The sequence below is a fragment of the Eschrichtius robustus genome, chromosome 13, assembly GCF_028021215.1.
Source record: "Eschrichtius robustus isolate mEscRob2 chromosome 13, mEscRob2.pri, whole genome shotgun sequence".
Taxonomy (NCBI): domain Eukaryota; kingdom Metazoa; phylum Chordata; class Mammalia; order Artiodactyla; family Eschrichtiidae; genus Eschrichtius; species Eschrichtius robustus.
This window is the reverse complement of record NC_090836.1, coordinates 21237550-21256194: the sequence shown is the minus strand read 5'-3', so window position 1 is coordinate 21256194 and position 18645 is coordinate 21237550. Positions and strand designations below refer to the sequence as shown.

The following is an 18645-nucleotide window of genomic DNA, read 5'->3' as shown; positions in this document are numbered from 1 at the left end:
ACTTAATTTTTACATTTACATATTAATTTTGTTAATGTAAAAACAAAAAGAGGAATTATAAAGAACTTAGTTTTCCAATATAATTGTATTTATTATATTGAATTTAAGACTCAAAAATAGTCAGTGAAACCCTCCATGTGAGAAGAGGAGAAAGCCAAGTGGGAATGAAGAGGGCGTTCTAGAAAGATAATGATTCATTTGTTCCATAAATATGCTAAACAATAAGAAAGATAGAGATAAATGAGACATGGTTCCTTCTTCCAGGAGTTTTCAAAGTTGTAGGAGAGGCAGAGAGGGAAAAAAATCATAATACAATGTAGTAAGGTGCTATGTAATAGACAAAAGTGCTACGGAGCAGAACAGTGGCTGGGTCCCATCTGGAGAGTTACGGAAGTCTTCTCCTAGGGTGGAATATTGAACAGGTCCTTAAGAGACTAAGAGAACATTCACATGTAAGTCCTGTGTGGACATATGTCTTTATTCCTCTTGGGTATATTCCTAGGAATGGAATTGCTGGGTTGAATGGTAAGTTGATGCTTAACTATTTAAGAAACTGCCAAATTGTTTTTCAAAGTAGCTTTACCAGCAAGGTACGAGGTTTCCCATTTCTCCACAACCTTGCCAACATTTGTTATTACCTGTTTTTTTGATTATAGCCACTCTAGTGGGTGTGAAATGGTAGTTTGTGGTTTTAATTTGTATTTCCCTAATGACTGGTAATGTTGAGCATCTTTTTTAATGTATTTACTATACTTTTGTGTATCTTCTTTGATGAAATGTTTATTCAAATCTTTTGCCCATTTTTAAGTTGGGTTGTGTTTTATTATTGAGTTGTAAGAGACACAAAATACCACCTATTATATGATTGTATTTAATGAAAAGTCCAGAAAAGGCAAATCTTTAGAGACAGGAAGTATATTAATAGTTGCTTGGGGCTGGTGATGGGAATGGGAATTAACTATAAACGGACATAAGAGATCTTATTTGGAAGATAATAATGTTCTAAAACTGAATAAAACTGGATGGTGATGATGGTCGCACAGCTCGATAAATTTACTAAAACTAATTGCATACTCAAGACAGGTGAATTTTAAAGTTGTTTAAAAAGAAAGATGAAGAGAGTTTCTCTAAGAGATAAAGGAATAGTCCTCTAGGAAGAAAGAACGACATGTGCAGAGGCTCAGAGGTATATGATGTTGTTGCAGAAGAAGAAGAAGTGTGGCTGGAAAGAGGTCTGAGAAGTGGCAAAGGAGGAAGCCGGAAATCAGGATCAGAGCTTCATTCTAAAGGTCTCACAACTGTGCTGAGGAGTTTGGACTTGATCCTGTATAGACAGGAAGAAACTCCCAGCAAAGCTGGCTTTTTGTGGAGATTCTATTCTAAATGTGAAAAATCAATTTATACATATTGCAGTTATGGGAGTGGTTTCGTTCTTATTTTTGCAGAGGAAAAAATGGAACTAATGTCACATTCTTCCTAATTATAAAGGTAAACACTGGAAAACTGATGGCATCAGCAATGTATCTTACAAATCGGAAGACAGACTTATAACATTCAGCCTGGAAACTTTGGGCCCTGTTACCTTGATTCAAGATGCTCATGTTAATATGCCATACCAGTCATGGGAGCTAAGACCACTTGATGTGAATAAAGTACTTCTGACTGTGACTACAGTACTTACTGAGATTCAAATACAAATTAAGGTAAACTGCTGTTATAGCAAGTCATGTCAAAGAGCTAAATCTCTCTGATGACTGTGTGTCAAAGCAATCAATCAGTCACTGCTGATTTACATATTGAAATATGTCTTTTATAAGTCTATTTACAATATACCTTGAACTATAATTTCTAAATGAAATATAAATTGAATAGATGATAGGAAATAACATGTAATAAGTAAAGTACAAATTTGTACCCTAAAGTTACTAGGACTAGAACAGTTGGTGAAGCTATAAGCCTGGTTGCAGTATGGCTTTCAGAGTTTTTGATCCACTCTAAAGAGGCTTCCTGATCTTATCACCTAGCCATTTGAAATCCCATTTGAGTGCCTCCATTGCTCACCACTCAGAAATTACACAGTCTGAAATTTAGAGACACAAAAAGTAGATTTAGTGGTTGCCTGAGGCTGAGGGTGGGAATGAGGATTAACTGTAAATGGACATAAGGGATTTTACTGGAGGGATGAAAATGCTGTAAAACTCATTTATGGTGATAGTTGCACCACTCAGTAAAGTCACCCAAAAAAATCACTGGACTGTGCACTTGGGTGAATTTTATGATATGTAAGATATACCTCATGAAAGTTGTTTTAAAAAAAGAGAGAGGAAAAAAAAAAAAAGAGATAACCTGAAATTCCTTATGACTGTGGCAGGAAGGCTAGAACATCATCAAATTTGGCTTTTAAAGTCAGATGAGAGATGTGAACTCTGTACACCTTCAAATTGCCACTTTGCAGACTTTTTTAAAATTTTTTAAAATAAATTTATTTATTTATGTATTTATTTATTTACTGTGGCTGTGCTGGGTCTTCACTGCGACACACAGTCTCAGTAGTTGTGGTGCACAGGCTCTCTAGTTGCAGCACGTGGGCTCTAGAGCATAAGGGCTCAGTAGTTGCGGCATGTGGGATCTTAGTTCCCTGACCAGGGATTGAACCCGGGACCCCTGCATTGGGAGCATGAAGTCTTAACCACTGGACCACCAGGGAAGTCCCGCCACTTTGCAAACTTTAAAACTGGATAATAATTTTGCATTATTATGTTAAAATTTTATTATATATGTGTAAAAAAATTATGATCCTTAAAAGTTGCAACAAGATTGCTGTCGAATAGCTGTTATATATCAATATGAACACATGCAGTATTCTTAGATCGTAATTTATAAAGTAGGAGACCTGAGAGATCCTGCAGTTCAGTCCCTGGATTGCTCAGATGAGCCCAAGAAGAGTTGATAAACTCCTTAAGGTAACGTGGAGGCTTTGTGGTGGAGCTTTTGGATCAGGCCTAAAACATATCAGTCCTGCATTCTTTTTAATATAGGATTTTAAAAAAATAGTATAAAGAACCTAACAACTGGACCTAGAATGATAATGAGGTAATAGTTTCTTTAACTTACTTGTATAAATGCTTCTTTTTTCTTATTGAAACTAGGAAAACCTCTGCATGTTAGCGTCAATCAAACTAAATGACAAAAAGCATTCCTCTATTTTGGAAGAAAAGTGGATGACTCCTGTTTCTTTCATTATTGCTTTGAAAGAAGCTGGACTGAATATCTTCCCTACTGGACACTCTCACTTTTATGTTGTCATAAACTATAAGGTAAGAATGAATCTTTCCAAATTTAAGGTGCTGGACATTTAGAATGTTAGCAAGTATTAAATTTTATATAAATCTTAAGGTACACCAATGGTTTTCTATATTCACTTATGTAAGATTATAGTTAGAAAGGAAGGAATAAATAGCATGACCAGAAATCCAGGGTTCTCTCAAATTTAATAATCTGTTGTATGATCTTCATAATGACACATGGAGCATACCACAGCTGGTCAGTTTAGTGCAAAGGTAGTCTGAGCAACTTCCCATTTCGTATGCTTTCTTTCTCCTTCCAGACTTGATACATGTAAGATTTCTAAAAAGAGTAAATGACTCAGCAGTTTCCCAAATGTGATAAGTCAGGCAAAATTAGACATACAAGGACCACCAAACCCACTTCCTTCTATTTCTCGACAGAGCCTCCCTGTCTGCGTACAGCTTCATGTGACTCATAAGTTTAGTTAAATGAGATCCTTCCATGTTAAACTGTGAGCTCCTTGAGGGGGGGGTGGGGGGGTGGCCGTTTCTTAATCAACTTTGATTCTTCTAGCACCAAGCCTATTCCTAGAATACAGTAGATGTTTAGCAAATATTTATGATGCATGAATGAAGACAAAGTGGCTTCTAATCATGAAAGGTGTTTTGGGCAGAAGAGTTCTATACTCAAGAACAAGTTTATAATATACCAGAAAATGGCAATATAGGTAGACACTTAACAACATTTGAAAATAATCCTGTCAATAAGATTGTATACATATATGCGTAGGGAAAAAAAAACCAACCTTAGTTTTAGTAACTCAAATTGCCAGTTACTCTACAAATGCTGAATGTCATATACTAGTCATCTTTTCAGAATATTATACTCAAGACTTTTTTTTTCTCTGAACACCTATATTCTAGACATTGTTTTAGACGCTTAGGAAACAGTGAATAAAACACAGGTCCCTGCCCTTGTGGAGCTTACATGCTAGTAGAGGGAGGCAAAAATAAACAACAAACATAATAAACAAAATTATCTTATATGTCAAAAGGTGCTAAGTGGTATGGAAAAAGGAAAGGTACAATACCAAATAGGGTGTAGGGGGAGAGGGGTTCAATAAGGAGACAAGATTTGAGCAACGCTTCAAGGTGGGGAATTTAGCCAAGTTGATACCTCTGGAAGGATATCAGCTTCCAGGTGGAGAGAAGACCTGGGGAGAGAGCCCAGAGGGCGTGGCCTGATGTGTTTGAGGATGGGAGGAACAGCAAGGAGGCCGGGGTACTGAGAGAGCAAAGGGAGAAGAACAGGGGATAAGGTCAGAGAGAGAATGGGGTGTACGGGGGATGTCAGACCACAGAGGCCCTTGTGGAGCATTGTTAGGACTTTGGATTCTACTCTGAAAAGGGAAGCCATTGCCCCGTTTTGAGAAAGAAGTCATGTAATCTTACATTTTATTTTATTTTTTTAATATTTGAATTTTATTTTATTTTTTAATAGTTTTTTTAAATTTTTATTGGATTATAGTTGATTTACAATGTTGTGTTAGTTTCTGCTCTACAGCAAAGTGAGTCAGTTATACATATAGTCACTCTTTTTTAGATTCTTTTCCCATATAGGCCATTACAGAGTATTGAGTAGAGTTCCCTGTGCTGTACAGTAGGTCCTTATTAGTTATCTATTTTATATATAGTAGTGTGTATATGTCAATCCCAATCTCCCGATTTATCCCCCCCCCACTTTTCCTCCCTTGTTAACAATAATTTTGTTTTCTACATCTGTGACTCTATTTCTGTTTTGTAAGAAGTTCATTTGTGCCATTTTTTAGATTCCACTTATAAGTGATATCATATGATATTTGTCTTCTCTGTCTGATTAACTTCACCTGACTTACATTTAAATGGATCTGTGTTGAGACCAGACCAGACTGTAGGAGGCCAAGGATGGAAGGGAGACTAGAGAGGCTCTACGATCAACTCTATTTGTTTGTATATTGACAGCTTCCTTTGGTAGAAGTGAAAGCTTATCGACAAATGGCCCTGCTAAGTTCTGCTTTTGCGTTTGGTTGGAGCAAGTGGAACACAGTATGTGATTCTAAAAAAGTTGTATTTCAGGTATAGTATGCAAAAACCCCATTAAACTATTTTGTGCTCCAAAAGAAGATACTCAAAAGCTAAATGAATGTAGACCATGGTTTCTCCTTTTAAAAAGGTGAAAAAGATTAACATTCAAAATGTAGTTTTACAACTTCATTTCCATTAATAATTTTGTCAAAAATATAAAACCAAACCATGTAAAGGTTGTACTTTCATTGTCCATTATGGTATCAAATGCTCTTGATTTCAGGCTTAGAGACCTTATCTCTCTTTACATCGACTGAAGAACAAATGTCAGCCTTTCACGTGAATATATCTATGATTCACAGACTTTCTCCTCTGAGAGGGTTAGGCCTCCAATTTAACGTCTGGCACATTTCCTACTGCCTGATAAAGAATGCATCTTATCAAATTCTACAAGATGACTGATGAATATTTTAGCATAAATGAGCCACCATGTTTATTTATCTTGTTTATTGTGTGTTTCTCCTATTACAATATAAGCTCCTTGAAGACAAGGTTTTTATTGTTGCAGTTGTTAGTTACTTATTAGTATGTTTAGTTATTTTTTCTTTGTTGTTGTTATGTCCCCAGCACCTAGAACAGTACCTGGCACTTGAAGCCATTCAATAAATATTTTTTAAGGAATTAATACATTTTGATAAGTTCCATAGACTCCAAGATGATATAAACAGTTTCATGCTTTAAAAAAAAAATGGGACATTAAGAATATTTCTTTTTATCTTAGCAATACAGGGAACTCAGCTGAGCCCTTCAAATAAAATACTCTACTGTCGTCAAAATGCCCAATAAAAGAGGAACTAGTAACATATTTTTCTTTCTTTTTCTTTAGGTGAGGGAACACCTTCCTAAAGAAGAACCCATTCAAAAGCCTAATTGGACCCTTTTAATGTTTAGTGGTGACAGGGCACAAAGTCTCAAAATCAATGAATCCAGTGATGCATTCTCTGAAGCCCTTAAAGAAGAAACTGAGTTTCATTCTACTTTATATCACATGGTTAAGGATTTTGCTTCTAAAGAAGCAATGAAGAAAGTTAGGTGTTCCAGCTGCCAGTTTGTTGACTCTGTATGCCACATGCTACTCTCAACTAGATTACTCAGCTATTCTTAATCCCCACTGATAAATTTTATTCAGCATGAAGAATGAAGCAACTTGGAGAAAAATCGGGTATTATTTCTACAATGAAGTGTAATGAGTGAATATATGTCAAATAGGCTGTTAAAATGATCTAATCAGCATTTTATACTCAAATTTTATTTTCTAAAAGAATTAGGGTTTTTTTCCTTATGCATATGTGACCTACTGAGACTTCCAACGTTCACTGTGGGAAAATTTGAATGGTTCTTTATTTCAATAAATGTTAACAAACCATAATATCTCCTCCTCAAAAAGCTCATTAAAAAAATCATATAGGCGGGCTTCCTCCCCACTGTATTTTAGTTAGGAAGGTAATCACAAAAAGAGGGAATACAAAATATCTTACAGCCATTCTGAGAACCTCTGGTTCCATGCTATAATTTCCCAGCTAAAAGTTACTAATTTACAAAGTTCAGATACTGAAACCTTAAAACTCAAGATTAGCATTAGCACATTGGGATGTGCTGCAGTCACACTGGCGGTGGCCCATTGTGTTGGAGTCTGGTAAATGGCCACAAGATATGTTCTAGAGACGTCCAGGAGTCCCCATCCTGTGTGGGAGCAGCATCCACAGACTTCTGGAAAAATCGGCCCGTGAAGAAGCTCATCAATGCCGCAAATAGTACAATGAACGCGACAGAAAGCCAGAGCGCCTTATTGGCCTCTCTGATGGAAGTCTTGAGATCTGTTGCCCAGGAAGCTATTGTGTTATGACTACAAGGAAAACACAAAATCAGCATGTGGTAATCACAATGATCTGTTATTAGAAACAGTCCTTTTGTCAACAATAATCAAGGCATGCATCTGCCCTGCGTAATTCCACCAACACCTCCTCATAATGAGCTACATAAGTATGATCTAGCCTCTTGGCTTTGGCCACAATCTGCTCCCCCCACCCCTTATAATTTTTAGAATTAAAGAAATGATGTGCGAAGGCAAGAATCTGAAAATTATGTGATTTAGGCATTATTTAACGCCTAACAAGTACATTTGAGCATTAAGTTCATTTTTTCAATCAGGTAAGGCAATTTATATTCCTGGGGTAGAAAAAATAATGTTATTTATTGGGTAGAGCAGGATATATGCACTTATAAACATGTCACTTACTTCTCACCATACCCTGGACTTTTGCGGTACTGAAATGCTAAAATTCCTTTTAGAAACACCCACCAAAAAAGCTAATTACAGCATCATATAAGTAAGTCTTTGAAAATAGTTAACTATGTGTCTTACACGTGCTGATTCATTTACTCATGACAGCAAATCAATGACATAGGTACTATTATCATCTCTATTTTATAGATGAAGAAATCAGTGCTCAAAAATGGATGAACTTGCCCGGGTCACACAGCTAGTCAGAGAGCTAATTCAAGCCTGGGCCATCTGGTTCCAAGGCCAAGTTCTTAACACTGTGAACTCACCTGCCTCTTGTAGTTCATAGGTTCAGGGATAATTGTTATACACCATATGGAGTTTGTTATTCATCTTAAATTTAACATTTTGAAAGGTCTTTTAGTAAAGTAATTTGATTAATACTGCTAACCCTGCCTTACCTTTCCCCATTCCACCAAAATGGTGTCATTTAGCAAGTAGACAACTTACATTGAAAAGACATCCCATTTTGATGGATTATTTTTCTTTTCAGAAAGACTTGGCTTTCTTGTCCTTTCTACTGTTTCTTCTTCAGGTGGTTCTGAGTCATCTTTAGTTCTGTAAATAAATATTGTTTTTAAATATTAAACTATGGATAATGTGCTATTATTATTTATAAGATACTGCTAAATTTTCCTGTATTACTAAGGAGGCTCGCAGATACTCGTTTTGCTTTAGAAAGATTTGATAAATAGCTAATTCTAAAAGTCAAATCGCCAACTTTATATTCTTAACCATTTATAGGAATTTAAATTTTTAAAGTAACTTTCTGTATTTAGAAAAATAGCAAATGTTTGTTGTTGAAAGTTGGGATGCTAGCCAAAGAACAAATAAAAAAGGGGAGATTTACAAAGAACATGTGTAAGTTAGTTAATTCTCACCACTCATAACTAACCAGTGTTGTTACTGTGATTTTCCTTCTCTGCATGTGCGTGTATGTGTCTGTGTGTGTATTAGTAACTACACTTTAAAAAGCAAATGTGGATGCTGTATTTCTCCCTGTGTATTTTTCATTCAACGTATCGTAAAATTTTTCTCATTAAGTTTTCTTTTACCACATTTTTTTTTAATATTCTATATTAACAATTGATTTTACTCTTTTTTCTGTAGGTTTTTTGAGCAGTGCTAAAGTGGAATAACATCAAAGTGTCATTTCTTCTTTCTCTAAAAAATCTTAATACTTTTAACATGTTTATGAAGATATGTTCGGTATAAAACTACCTAAAATAAACTATTAGCGGTCAGTGAGCTGGGAAGTAGCAAATGGGTTGACTGTATTTAAATAAAATCATATTATCTAAAGAGGGGGTCCTTTACCTGAACAAAACTTGTTTCATTGTTCATGTTCCATGTTTCATGTTCACTGATGCAAGTGCCTAGTTGGATTTGAATTTTGAAATCCCAAACTTACAGTCCCCTCACAATTGCCAAAGGGAATTGTGTCTCAAAGTTTTTGTTTTTTGTTTTTCAGTCAAACACCTATAGGGAATGCATGTGATAGATTTTAGTTTGGTTTTTAAAGGCCACAAAGCCCAAAAGCCAGAATTCTTGTAGGATTCTCAAGGTTTCAGTCTTTCGTTTGCGAAAACTTCTCAGTAGAAATCATACCATACTGACAAAAATTTAAAAGTAGATTATAATCATCTTTTCAAGGAAACTCTTGATTTTTTTTTTTAACCCAGATCAGAAAATATCCATTATGTTAACTCTAAATCTAAAAAGAGTTCAATACATGCAATTAGACTCCCAGGATTATTTAAGGAAAAACTAAAGGCTTTGAGGGTAGGAACTATGTCTTTTTCATCTTTCTATCTCTTAAGCTTCAGCGTAGTGTGTCTCACATAACAGGCACGCAATGAACGTGTTATAAAATCAACATAAAATCATTTCATTAAGATCTCTACAGACGAGGAAACTGAGACCAAGTAAGGTTAAGCAATTTGTCCAATGTCACCCAAGGATTTAGAGGCAGCATTTCTTCTTGTCCCTCCCTCTTGCCCTCTACCTTTCATTATAGAAGTATATTTTATTTGTTTAACTTGCTAGATATAGAGACAGCAATGTAGAGTTTTATGTTTCCCCTAAGTCTTCATTTACTTAAAGGGAAGACATGTATATATAATGCACATATATTACATATGACATTATATGTTGTAAATAATTCATCTAAGTATATGAAAATTTTATTTCTGTGGCTCTTTATTGAACTTTCCCCCTGATGACAAGATACCTATACAGGAAAAAAATTCTCTTCACGTATCTGGCAAATTCCAGGTTCTTTTCTAACTTAAGACCTCAAACCTTGAAGTACTGAGCGCTATGAGAGTGAATGTATTAGCAAGTAGCATTTATATAGTACTTCACAGTTCACAAAAGTCTTAAACAATGAATAATCTTTTTGATGATGCAGCATTGACCTCATCTCCACAGAATAAAAGTGATCCCCACTATTTATGCCAGGCACATCAGGTTAATAAACACATCAAGCTTCACCTACTTTAGTTCACATTTTTCTTCTTCAGCATCTGCCCAGGAATAGGTGCTAATAAATCGATGTAATGAGGGGCGGTGTTCGCTCTGCTTTGACCCCAAGATACGCCTAAATAAAGATGATTATAGCCACTTGTCAAATCAAATACTTCTGTAGCCATTACCAATTTATTTCCCACTACCTAAATCAATACAAAGATGATACATTCATATTTTTTCCTTGGCATAGTCATGTAATGCTTATTTCGTAAGAAATAATTTCATGAACATATGCCAATTTTTATAATTATTCTGCATATACTCCATACAAGTCAAATGTTGTTATATCACTTATTTCCAATATTTACTTTAGTCCAGTTATAAAACAGTAAGGTTCCCAAAGAGCCACCATAAAATTACACTTACCAACTGCTTGACCTCCTACTGAATCGGTCATTATTTTCCATCCCAGCCACCTTTAAAGATCAGATGTTAAGGAAATAATAAAATATGAATTTAGTGAAATAAATTTATATTTCTGTCATATGAAAATAAATTTGCTTTTGACTAAGAACACTTAGGGATTTGCTTACCATTCCTGCATTTCCAATATTTCTGGGCAAAGAGGCAATGGTCACTCTTCGAAGAGAAGATGGCTACCCAAAGGGGGAAAATGTACACTTAGAAAATTCTCAATGTTTTATCCTTGTATGAAACACTGATGGGTATTCTTGAATGTACACATCCATGTACTTGACCACTGATGAGTTAAACAGGAGACATATTTTCAAGGATTTTGTTATGGCCAAATTGCCTTCCAGAAATATTCTGCCAATTTATATTCTACCTTCTCCAACAATGGATAATTTTTGTCAATCAAGTAAGGAATATAAGGCTTTCTGTTCAGGCTTCCAGTAACACAACACTGTTTTTTTTTTCTGTGCCAAATAACCCTGTATGTATCTGCTGTGAGAACCACCTGTTTATGATTTTTGCCTATATTAATTTTGTTAATGATATTTCTTGGCAGAATTTTTTTATCGTTAATGTAGCCAAATCTTTTCATCTCTTCCTCTCTCTTTTTTTTTTTTTTTTTTTTTTTAATCTTTGGTTTTGTTTTGTGTTTTTTTTTTTTTTTTTTTGGCCACATCGTGTGGCATGCAGGATCTTTGTTCTCTGACCAGGGATCGAACCCGTGCCGCCTGCAATGGAAGCATGGAATCTTAAATACTGGACCGCCAGGGAAGTCCCTCATCTCCTCCCCTCTTTTGCTACCATTTCTTTTATGCTTGGAAAGGTTTCCCCCAACTCAAGAGGAGATAAATATGCACCTATTTTAGGGATTTTTTTTCATGGTTTCATTTTTTCCATTTAACACATTTGAGGATGAGTATGACATTATAATGAATGGATGTGTTTACACCTCAGCCTTGAGATTTGTACAGGAGAATGTTATATTCTGTGGCTCTTCACATTTAAATAAGTAGAACTTCAGGAAATAAACTGAAGAAGTTTTATGTGATTTCTTTTCTTAAGCCACCATTCCTAATTTAATTTTATAGGTTAGTTGAACATCAAAAATATCAAATTGTGGTCCAAAAGCCTGGGTTCTAATCATGATTCTATCACTACAGGATCATAACTAATCGCTTAACTTCTGTGAAAGTTAATTTCCTCGTCTGTGAAAAAGATTTGGATGGAATGATTTTAAAGTCCCTTGCTCAAAAATTCAGTGAAATCTTGATGTTCAAACTGACAAAAACTGCTGGTTGACTTTCAATATCCCATTTTCCCCTTCTACTTAGTAACAAACTCCACTAATTTTTAGTTAGGCATACAGCCTCCAGAATAAAAGCTGTTTTCATCTTATTTCCAACAAAGAATGAAAAGGGAAATGTTATCTGGGACTTCTAGGAAGTGTCTTCAGAGGTAGAGAGAACACCTGTTCTCGCTTCTTCCTTTTTCTTGGAGCATGACTCAACATAATGACCAGGACTTGATACCCAGAAATGACAAAGCTATCTTAGACTATGAGATGGAAGCAAAGCGCTGGGGTTGATGACTCGGCAGGAGAGATGGGGACTGGGATTTTGTGAAGCTGCCCTGCCGTTGTTGGACTGCTTATTCCCAACTTTGGTTTCACATGAGAGAGAAACTATCATTACACTGGCTTTCCTCTCGCTGCCAGGCAAACTTAATTGATATACAAATATTGCAAGAAGTATAAAAGTGTACATATATAAACATAAACATGTATATATACGTAACACATATATATGAATTAAAATCACTGTTGTTTTATGATTTACATTTAAAGCCATGTTGCTTCAAGTAATATTTTAAAACCATCTCAGCTATAACATTTGATAGACATTTGTTACCTTAGAGTTTAGAGAAGCTGAACGTTTTTTAATTTGGCAGTCACCTGAAAGGGAAAAATACATTTGTGTATTTTTGGAATTACATGTGCAACTTAACGCAAGGGTCTTAATTCTTTACAAAGAAAAGCAATGGTTAGAAAATATTTATTTAAGACCCTAGAGACTACTGAGCAATATAAATATCTGGTTATCATTTATTTGGTGATTCATAACATTAGTAATCTGAACCAATGGAATACAGTCCTCTATGTCACTGCCAATGTCTGCAATGCCTGCCTAGCACAGAGGGGGCACTAAATGAATGTCTGCTGAATCAGTGAGTCCAAAATTACAGATCAGAAGATCATCAAATGTTATTACTTTTCAAGAAGAGGGAACAGATCATTAAAATGAAAATTCTGCCTATAAACATTCATACTGTCTATTTAAAATAAAACTATAAGATTTATATAAGCCTTCTGTTAAGATATTCTCCATGGTCTCAGATGTCTCCCTATTTTCCAATCCATTGATCAGCTTACTCCGTCACAGTCCTTCCTTGTTCGAGGGATACAAAACCATTGTTGATAAGAGTGGTTCATTTATGCTATTGCGCCTTGCTTTATGTGTGGAGAAAAAGCCAATTCTAACATATCTTAAGTAGGACAACACTGGGGTCAACTCAATGAGTTGGATTAATTATATTCTGTCATGTCATCATTTTAATGAAATCTTGGTGTCTACCATAATAAAATCCATCTTGTCTCCTAATTTGTTTTCTAACTGACATCTTACTCTGGGCTATATAAATAACAGGAATGAGTTATTTCTTATATTCTCCTATATATCATATCCTTCTAATATAATCTTAACATAAGTGTCTTATACTAAAGACATTATATAATAAGAATTAGTAAGAGAGAGAATGAAAAAGAAGAAAGTTAGAAAAACATAACTGATACAATTATCTTAAACTTTTATTACCTTCATCTTCAAGAGGGTTAAAAGTCCTTTCATTTTGCAAAAGAACCTGTTTTAGTTCTTCTAATTCAGCGTGCTCTTTGGCATACATTCTCTTCAGATTTTCTACATGCTGAATCATCACTTCGACGGCTTTACTAACCCGGGTTTCCTAGCAGGAAAAAAAAAAAAGAACAAATTTACGTTGAAAATACTATTCTTGACACGCAGTTAAAAGACAGTGAATTAGACACATGCACTTATGTTCACTCCATCCTTAAATGCTACAAAAATGACAAGGGTTTTTTTTAAGGCATGAGTAGACAAGGGTAAATAGAATGGAAGAGGATATAACAAATTTTTGAACACCTGCCAAGTAGACGGACCGGTGGTAAATGACTAAGACCTGAAAAGCTGAACCCTAAAAAAGGCAGTAAGAAAAGCCTAGAAGCCACCTGGGTTATACCACAGAAAGCTGCAAATTCTCAGGAATTAGTGGTGCCTTTGGAATTAAGCTTGAAGACAGAACAGAAGAAATGGTTGAAAATCTGTGTAAAAAGTGATTAGATCCACAGATCCCCTCCCTTGGTGAAAGACTACAAAAGCTGGCTGTCTAGAGAGAGTTAACCAGAGTGTCTGTGGATTGAGCAGTAACAAATAGTTGATGGTGAGTGGATCATACAGAAAAGAATAGATTTAAGCAAAAAAGTCTATAAATATATTGAATCTAGAGATATGGAGCCTTATTCTTCCAACTGTCAAACACTTGTAGCCAAGCTTATACTCTCAAGACTGGCAATTGGAAGACTTTTCTCTGAGGAATCTAACATTGCAAGATGACAGTCTTAAAACTACCAACGTTAAGAGTATCCCAATGACACATCCTAGCTTGTGTGAAGCTCAGAGCCAACAAGAGACTTCCCCACCCAACATATACAGAGCTCCCAATCAGCTGTATACTGGATCATCACTAGTCAGAGGAAAGCCTCTAGCCTGAGAAAAGAAAATCAAAACAAAAAGAAAAAAAACTAAAATTTCAATGAAGCTATCAGTATCTTCAGAAAAGTAAGAATAAGTATTGCATCTATGAAATAAGAACAAGATATTAAAAAGCAACATTCTGAGAATTTTAAAAGTCTGGAAATTAAAAATATGATAAAAAATATGTAACTTCAGAGAAGAGTTTCAAGGTAAGGTTGAGGAAATTTCTCTGAAACTAGAGCAAAAGGACAAAAATGTAGAAAACAGACAAGAAAGGACCAGTTCAGGAGAAAGGAATACAAGAAGTATAGAAAATGTAGAAAAATTCCATCAAATGTAGAAAAGGAAACAGTTCAAGAAAATGTCTGAACTCAAGAAATAACTTTCCAGCTTAGGGCCTAAAACAGTGGTTGAAAATAAACCCATGCCAAGGAAGGACAGTAGGGGTAAGAGGATATCCTAAAAGGTTCTGGAAAGTAAAAAGGGGTTATAAACAAAAGTTCAAGAGTCAGAATGGCATCAAAGTTTGATAGCAACTCCAGAAGCTAAGAAGAAGATGAAAAATTATGAGGGAAATGATTTCTAACCTAGAATCCTTCACCCAGCTACCATGAAGTCATAAAGAATAAAGCCATTTTCAGTTATATAACATTTTAAAAAGTTTACCTCCCAGGCATTCTTTCCCTCAGAAAAACACGTGAGATGTTCCACCAAAATAAAAAAGTAAACCAGCAAAGAAGGAGGTATGGGATTCAGGAAATGGGATTCAACTCAAGAAAGAAGTGAAAGAAATCTTCATTTAAGAATTCCTAAGACTTCTGTGGTGAGCCTGAAGAACAGTCAGTTGAGATTGACAGGTCAAAAATCTCTGGAAGCAACATCTCAATGAAGAAATTGCCAGAATACCTGATGAGTTTGAATGTATTGTGAGATCTAGACTCCCTGGGAGAGGCTGAGAATAAATTAGAGATAAGTAAATAGAAAACTAAGCATAACAATCATGGCAAAGGAAAATGATTAACTCCACGAAGAACATGAACATTGTGCAAAGAAGGAAAAGACTGCTATTCTCTGCTATGAATAGAATTTACATGGGCGTAATAATGTTTACAGATAATATAGATCTAATATTTTCATCCACTTTTTTTAATTAAAAAATTTTTATTATGATAATTTCAACAGACACAAAAAGTACACAATAAGCCCACACATATCTATTAACCAGTTTCTATTAACCACCAACATTTTGCTATATGAGTTTCATCTCAAATTTTGAATGCTATTTCTTTTTAAGTACAGGTGATGGACATCATGTTGTTTTACTCGTAAACATTTCAGTAAGTATCTAAAAAAAAAACAAAATAGGAGTATATTGTCTTAAATAACCACAATGCCATGATCACTTCTAACAACGTTAACAGAAACATCGTATCATCTAATCCATATTCAAATTTTCCCAATTGTCTCAAAAACATCTATTTAAAGTTTTGTTTGAATTTGAACCTGACAAAATACATTCATTTTCTTTTTTCTTTTTTTTATATTGATGTGTAATTCACAATATAAAATTTACTATTTTAAAGTGAACAATTCAGTGACATTTAGTACATTCACAGTGTTGTGCAACCACCACTTCTATCTAGCTCCAAAACATTTTTATCACCCCAAAGTAAAACCCCATACCCACTAAGCAATTACTCCCAACTCACCCCTCCCCACCAAAACCTAGCAAACACCAATCTTCTACCTTTCCCTAAAGATTTACCCATTCTAGATAGTATATATAAATACAATTATATAATATGTGACCTTTGTGTCTAGCACCTATAGTTTGCATACATTTTTCCAGATTCATCTACATTGTAGCATGTATCAACACTTCATTCCTTTTAATGGCTAATAATATATTAATAATACGATAGTAATATTGCAATTTCCCCACATCCTTGTCAACACTATTTTCCTTCTTCCTTCCTTTCTTTTTCTATTATTATAGCTATCCTAGTGGGTGTGAAGAGGTATATCATTATGGTTTTGATTTTCATTTCCCTAATAATTAAGCATCTTTTCATGTGCTTATTGGCCATTTGTGTATCTTCTTTAGGGAAATGCCTATTCAAGTCTTATTTGCATTTTTTAATTGGGTTGTTTCTCTTTCTGTCAAGCTGCAAGCATTCTTTATATATTCTGAATACTAGACCGTTATCAGATATATGATCTTCAAATATTTTCTTCCATTCTGTAGATTATCTTTCTACTTTCTTGATAATGTCCTTTGATGCACAAAAGTTTTTAATTTTGAGGAAGTCCAATTTATCTATTCTTTTGCTATTGCTTTTGCTTTTGTTGTCATATACTCCCTCATTTAACAAAAACTTTTTGAGTACTTGCTATGCACATTTTAGGCATTGGGGAGACAAGCAGTGAGCCATACTGACACATATTCCTGCCTTCATGGAGCTTATATTCTAGTGGGAGGAGATAGACAACAAATAAGACGTCAGTAAAACATAATAATATGCTAAAATGTGATCAGCATGATGAAAAAAGACAGGGAAAGGGAGGATCAGAAGCTCTGGGGTGGAAGGGGTTGAAATTTTACAAGGGAGCTCAGGTGGTCAGCTGGGCTATTCTATGAAGGTGACATTTGAACAAGACTTGGAGAAGGTGAGGGCTAAGACATGTGGACACCTGGAGGAAAAATATTCTAGGCATAGGGAACAGCTAGGACTGGGGGCCTGAGTTGGCAGCATGATGAACAGAAACGAGTCTCATGTGGCTGGCGTGCAATAACCCAGAAATACAGTCACAGAAAATAAAGTCCAAGGGGTAAGAAGGCAGGGGAATCATGTAGATCTTTCTAAGCCATCATAAGGACTTCGGGTTTTATTATGAAAAAAATGAGGAGCCACTGGAGGGCTTTGAACCAATAAGTAACATGAAAAAAAAAAAAAGTAGCATGATCTGCCTTAAGTTGTTTTTTTTTTTTTTTTAATTTTTATTTATTTATTTATTTATTTATTTATTTATGGCTTGTGTTGGGTCTTCGTTTCTGTGCGAGGGCTTTCTCCAGTTGCGGCAAGCGGGGGCCACTCTTCATCGCGGTGCGCAGGCCTCTCACTATCGCGGCCTCTCTTGTTGCGGAGCACAGGCTCCAGACGCGCAGGCTCAGTCGTTGTGGCTCACGGGCCTAGTTGCTCCGCGGCATGTGGGATCTTCCCAGACCAGGGCCCGAACCCGTGTCCCCTGCATTGGCAGGCAGACTCTCAACCACTGCACCACCAGGGAAGCCCCTGCCTTAAGTTTTAAAAGGATTATTCTGGCTGTTTTATTGAGAAGCGACTATGGGGGTGGTGTGGGGATTGGATTTAGATGGAGACAAGAAGACCATGTAGGAAGATATTGTAGTAATCTGGGAAAAAATAGAATGGTGGCTTAGATTAAGGTGGTAGCTGTGGAGAGGGAAATGAGTGGTTGAATTCCAGACATGTTCTGATGGTAAAGTGAATAGGACTGTCCATAGGATTAGATGTGGAGTGTGAGAGAAACGTGTTGAGAATTACCCCCAAGGTTTTCCAGCCCCAGCAACTGGAAGGACAGAGTTGCCCTTTACTGAGGTAAGGAGACTATGTGTGGAACAGTTTTTGGAGGGACTGTCAACAGTTTATTTTTGGATGTGTTAAGCTTAAGTTGTTTATCAAACTTCCAAGCTACATCAACAGTAGCAGATTCTAGTCTGAAACTCATGGCAGAGGTTTAAGTGTGTGAATTGGGGAGTCATCAGTTGACTACATGGGATAGTATGGGAATTGAGTGACGATGGAAATCAGACGTGCACAGGTGAATCTCTGGGGCCCATCAAGATTAAGAGGGCTGGGAGAAAGGATGGGACCCATAAAGGAGTCTGGAAGGGATTGGCCCATGATGTAGAGAGAAGGACCAGGGGACTGTGGTACCTGGAAACCAAGTGAGGAGAGTGTTTCCAGGAGGAGGAAGAGCTCAGCCGTGTTGAATGTAGCAGACAGGTTAAGGAAAATGAGTAGGTTAAGGCTGACTAGAATATGTTTCAGAGGGACTGGGAGGAGAGAAATTGGAAACAGTGAGTACAATTCTGTTGAGGAGATTTGCTAAAAATGGGAAGAGAGAAACAGGGTGGTAGCCAAAGAAGAAAGAGTGAAAG

At 35.9% G+C, this 18645-nt stretch overlaps 2 protein-coding genes across 4 annotated transcripts in view; one reads left to right on the top strand and one right to left on the bottom strand.

Annotated features, from left to right (window-relative positions):
* The window catches only part of DNAI7 (dynein axonemal intermediate chain 7), a 74456-nt gene extending 67676 nt beyond the window's left edge, over positions 1-6780 (top strand). For all 3 annotated transcript variants that reach the window (XM_068560051.1, XM_068560052.1, XM_068560050.1), the window contains 4 exons: positions 1489-1703; positions 3150-3317; positions 5289-5402; positions 6238-6780. In XM_068560051.1, the coding sequence (XP_068416152.1) occupies positions 1489-1703; positions 3150-3317; positions 5289-5402; positions 6238-6516 (776 nt within the window). In that variant the 3' untranslated portion in view covers positions 6517-6780. The remainder of the gene's footprint in view (positions 1-1488; positions 1704-3149; positions 3318-5288; positions 5403-6237) is intronic.
* A 233-nt stretch (positions 6781-7013) lies between these two features.
* The window catches only part of IRAG2 (inositol 1,4,5-triphosphate receptor associated 2), a 91427-nt gene continuing 79795 nt past the window's right edge, over positions 7014-18645 (bottom strand). The window contains exons 33-39 of the mRNA XM_068560049.1: positions 13509-13656; positions 12546-12589; positions 10758-10820; positions 10591-10640; positions 10193-10294; positions 8146-8253; positions 7014-7257 (exon numbers count right to left, since the gene is read on the bottom strand). Coding sequence (XP_068416150.1) covers positions 7014-7257; positions 8146-8253; positions 10193-10294; positions 10591-10640; positions 10758-10820; positions 12546-12589; positions 13509-13656 — 759 coding nt within the window. The remainder of the gene's footprint in view (positions 7258-8145; positions 8254-10192; positions 10295-10590; positions 10641-10757; positions 10821-12545; positions 12590-13508; positions 13657-18645) is intronic.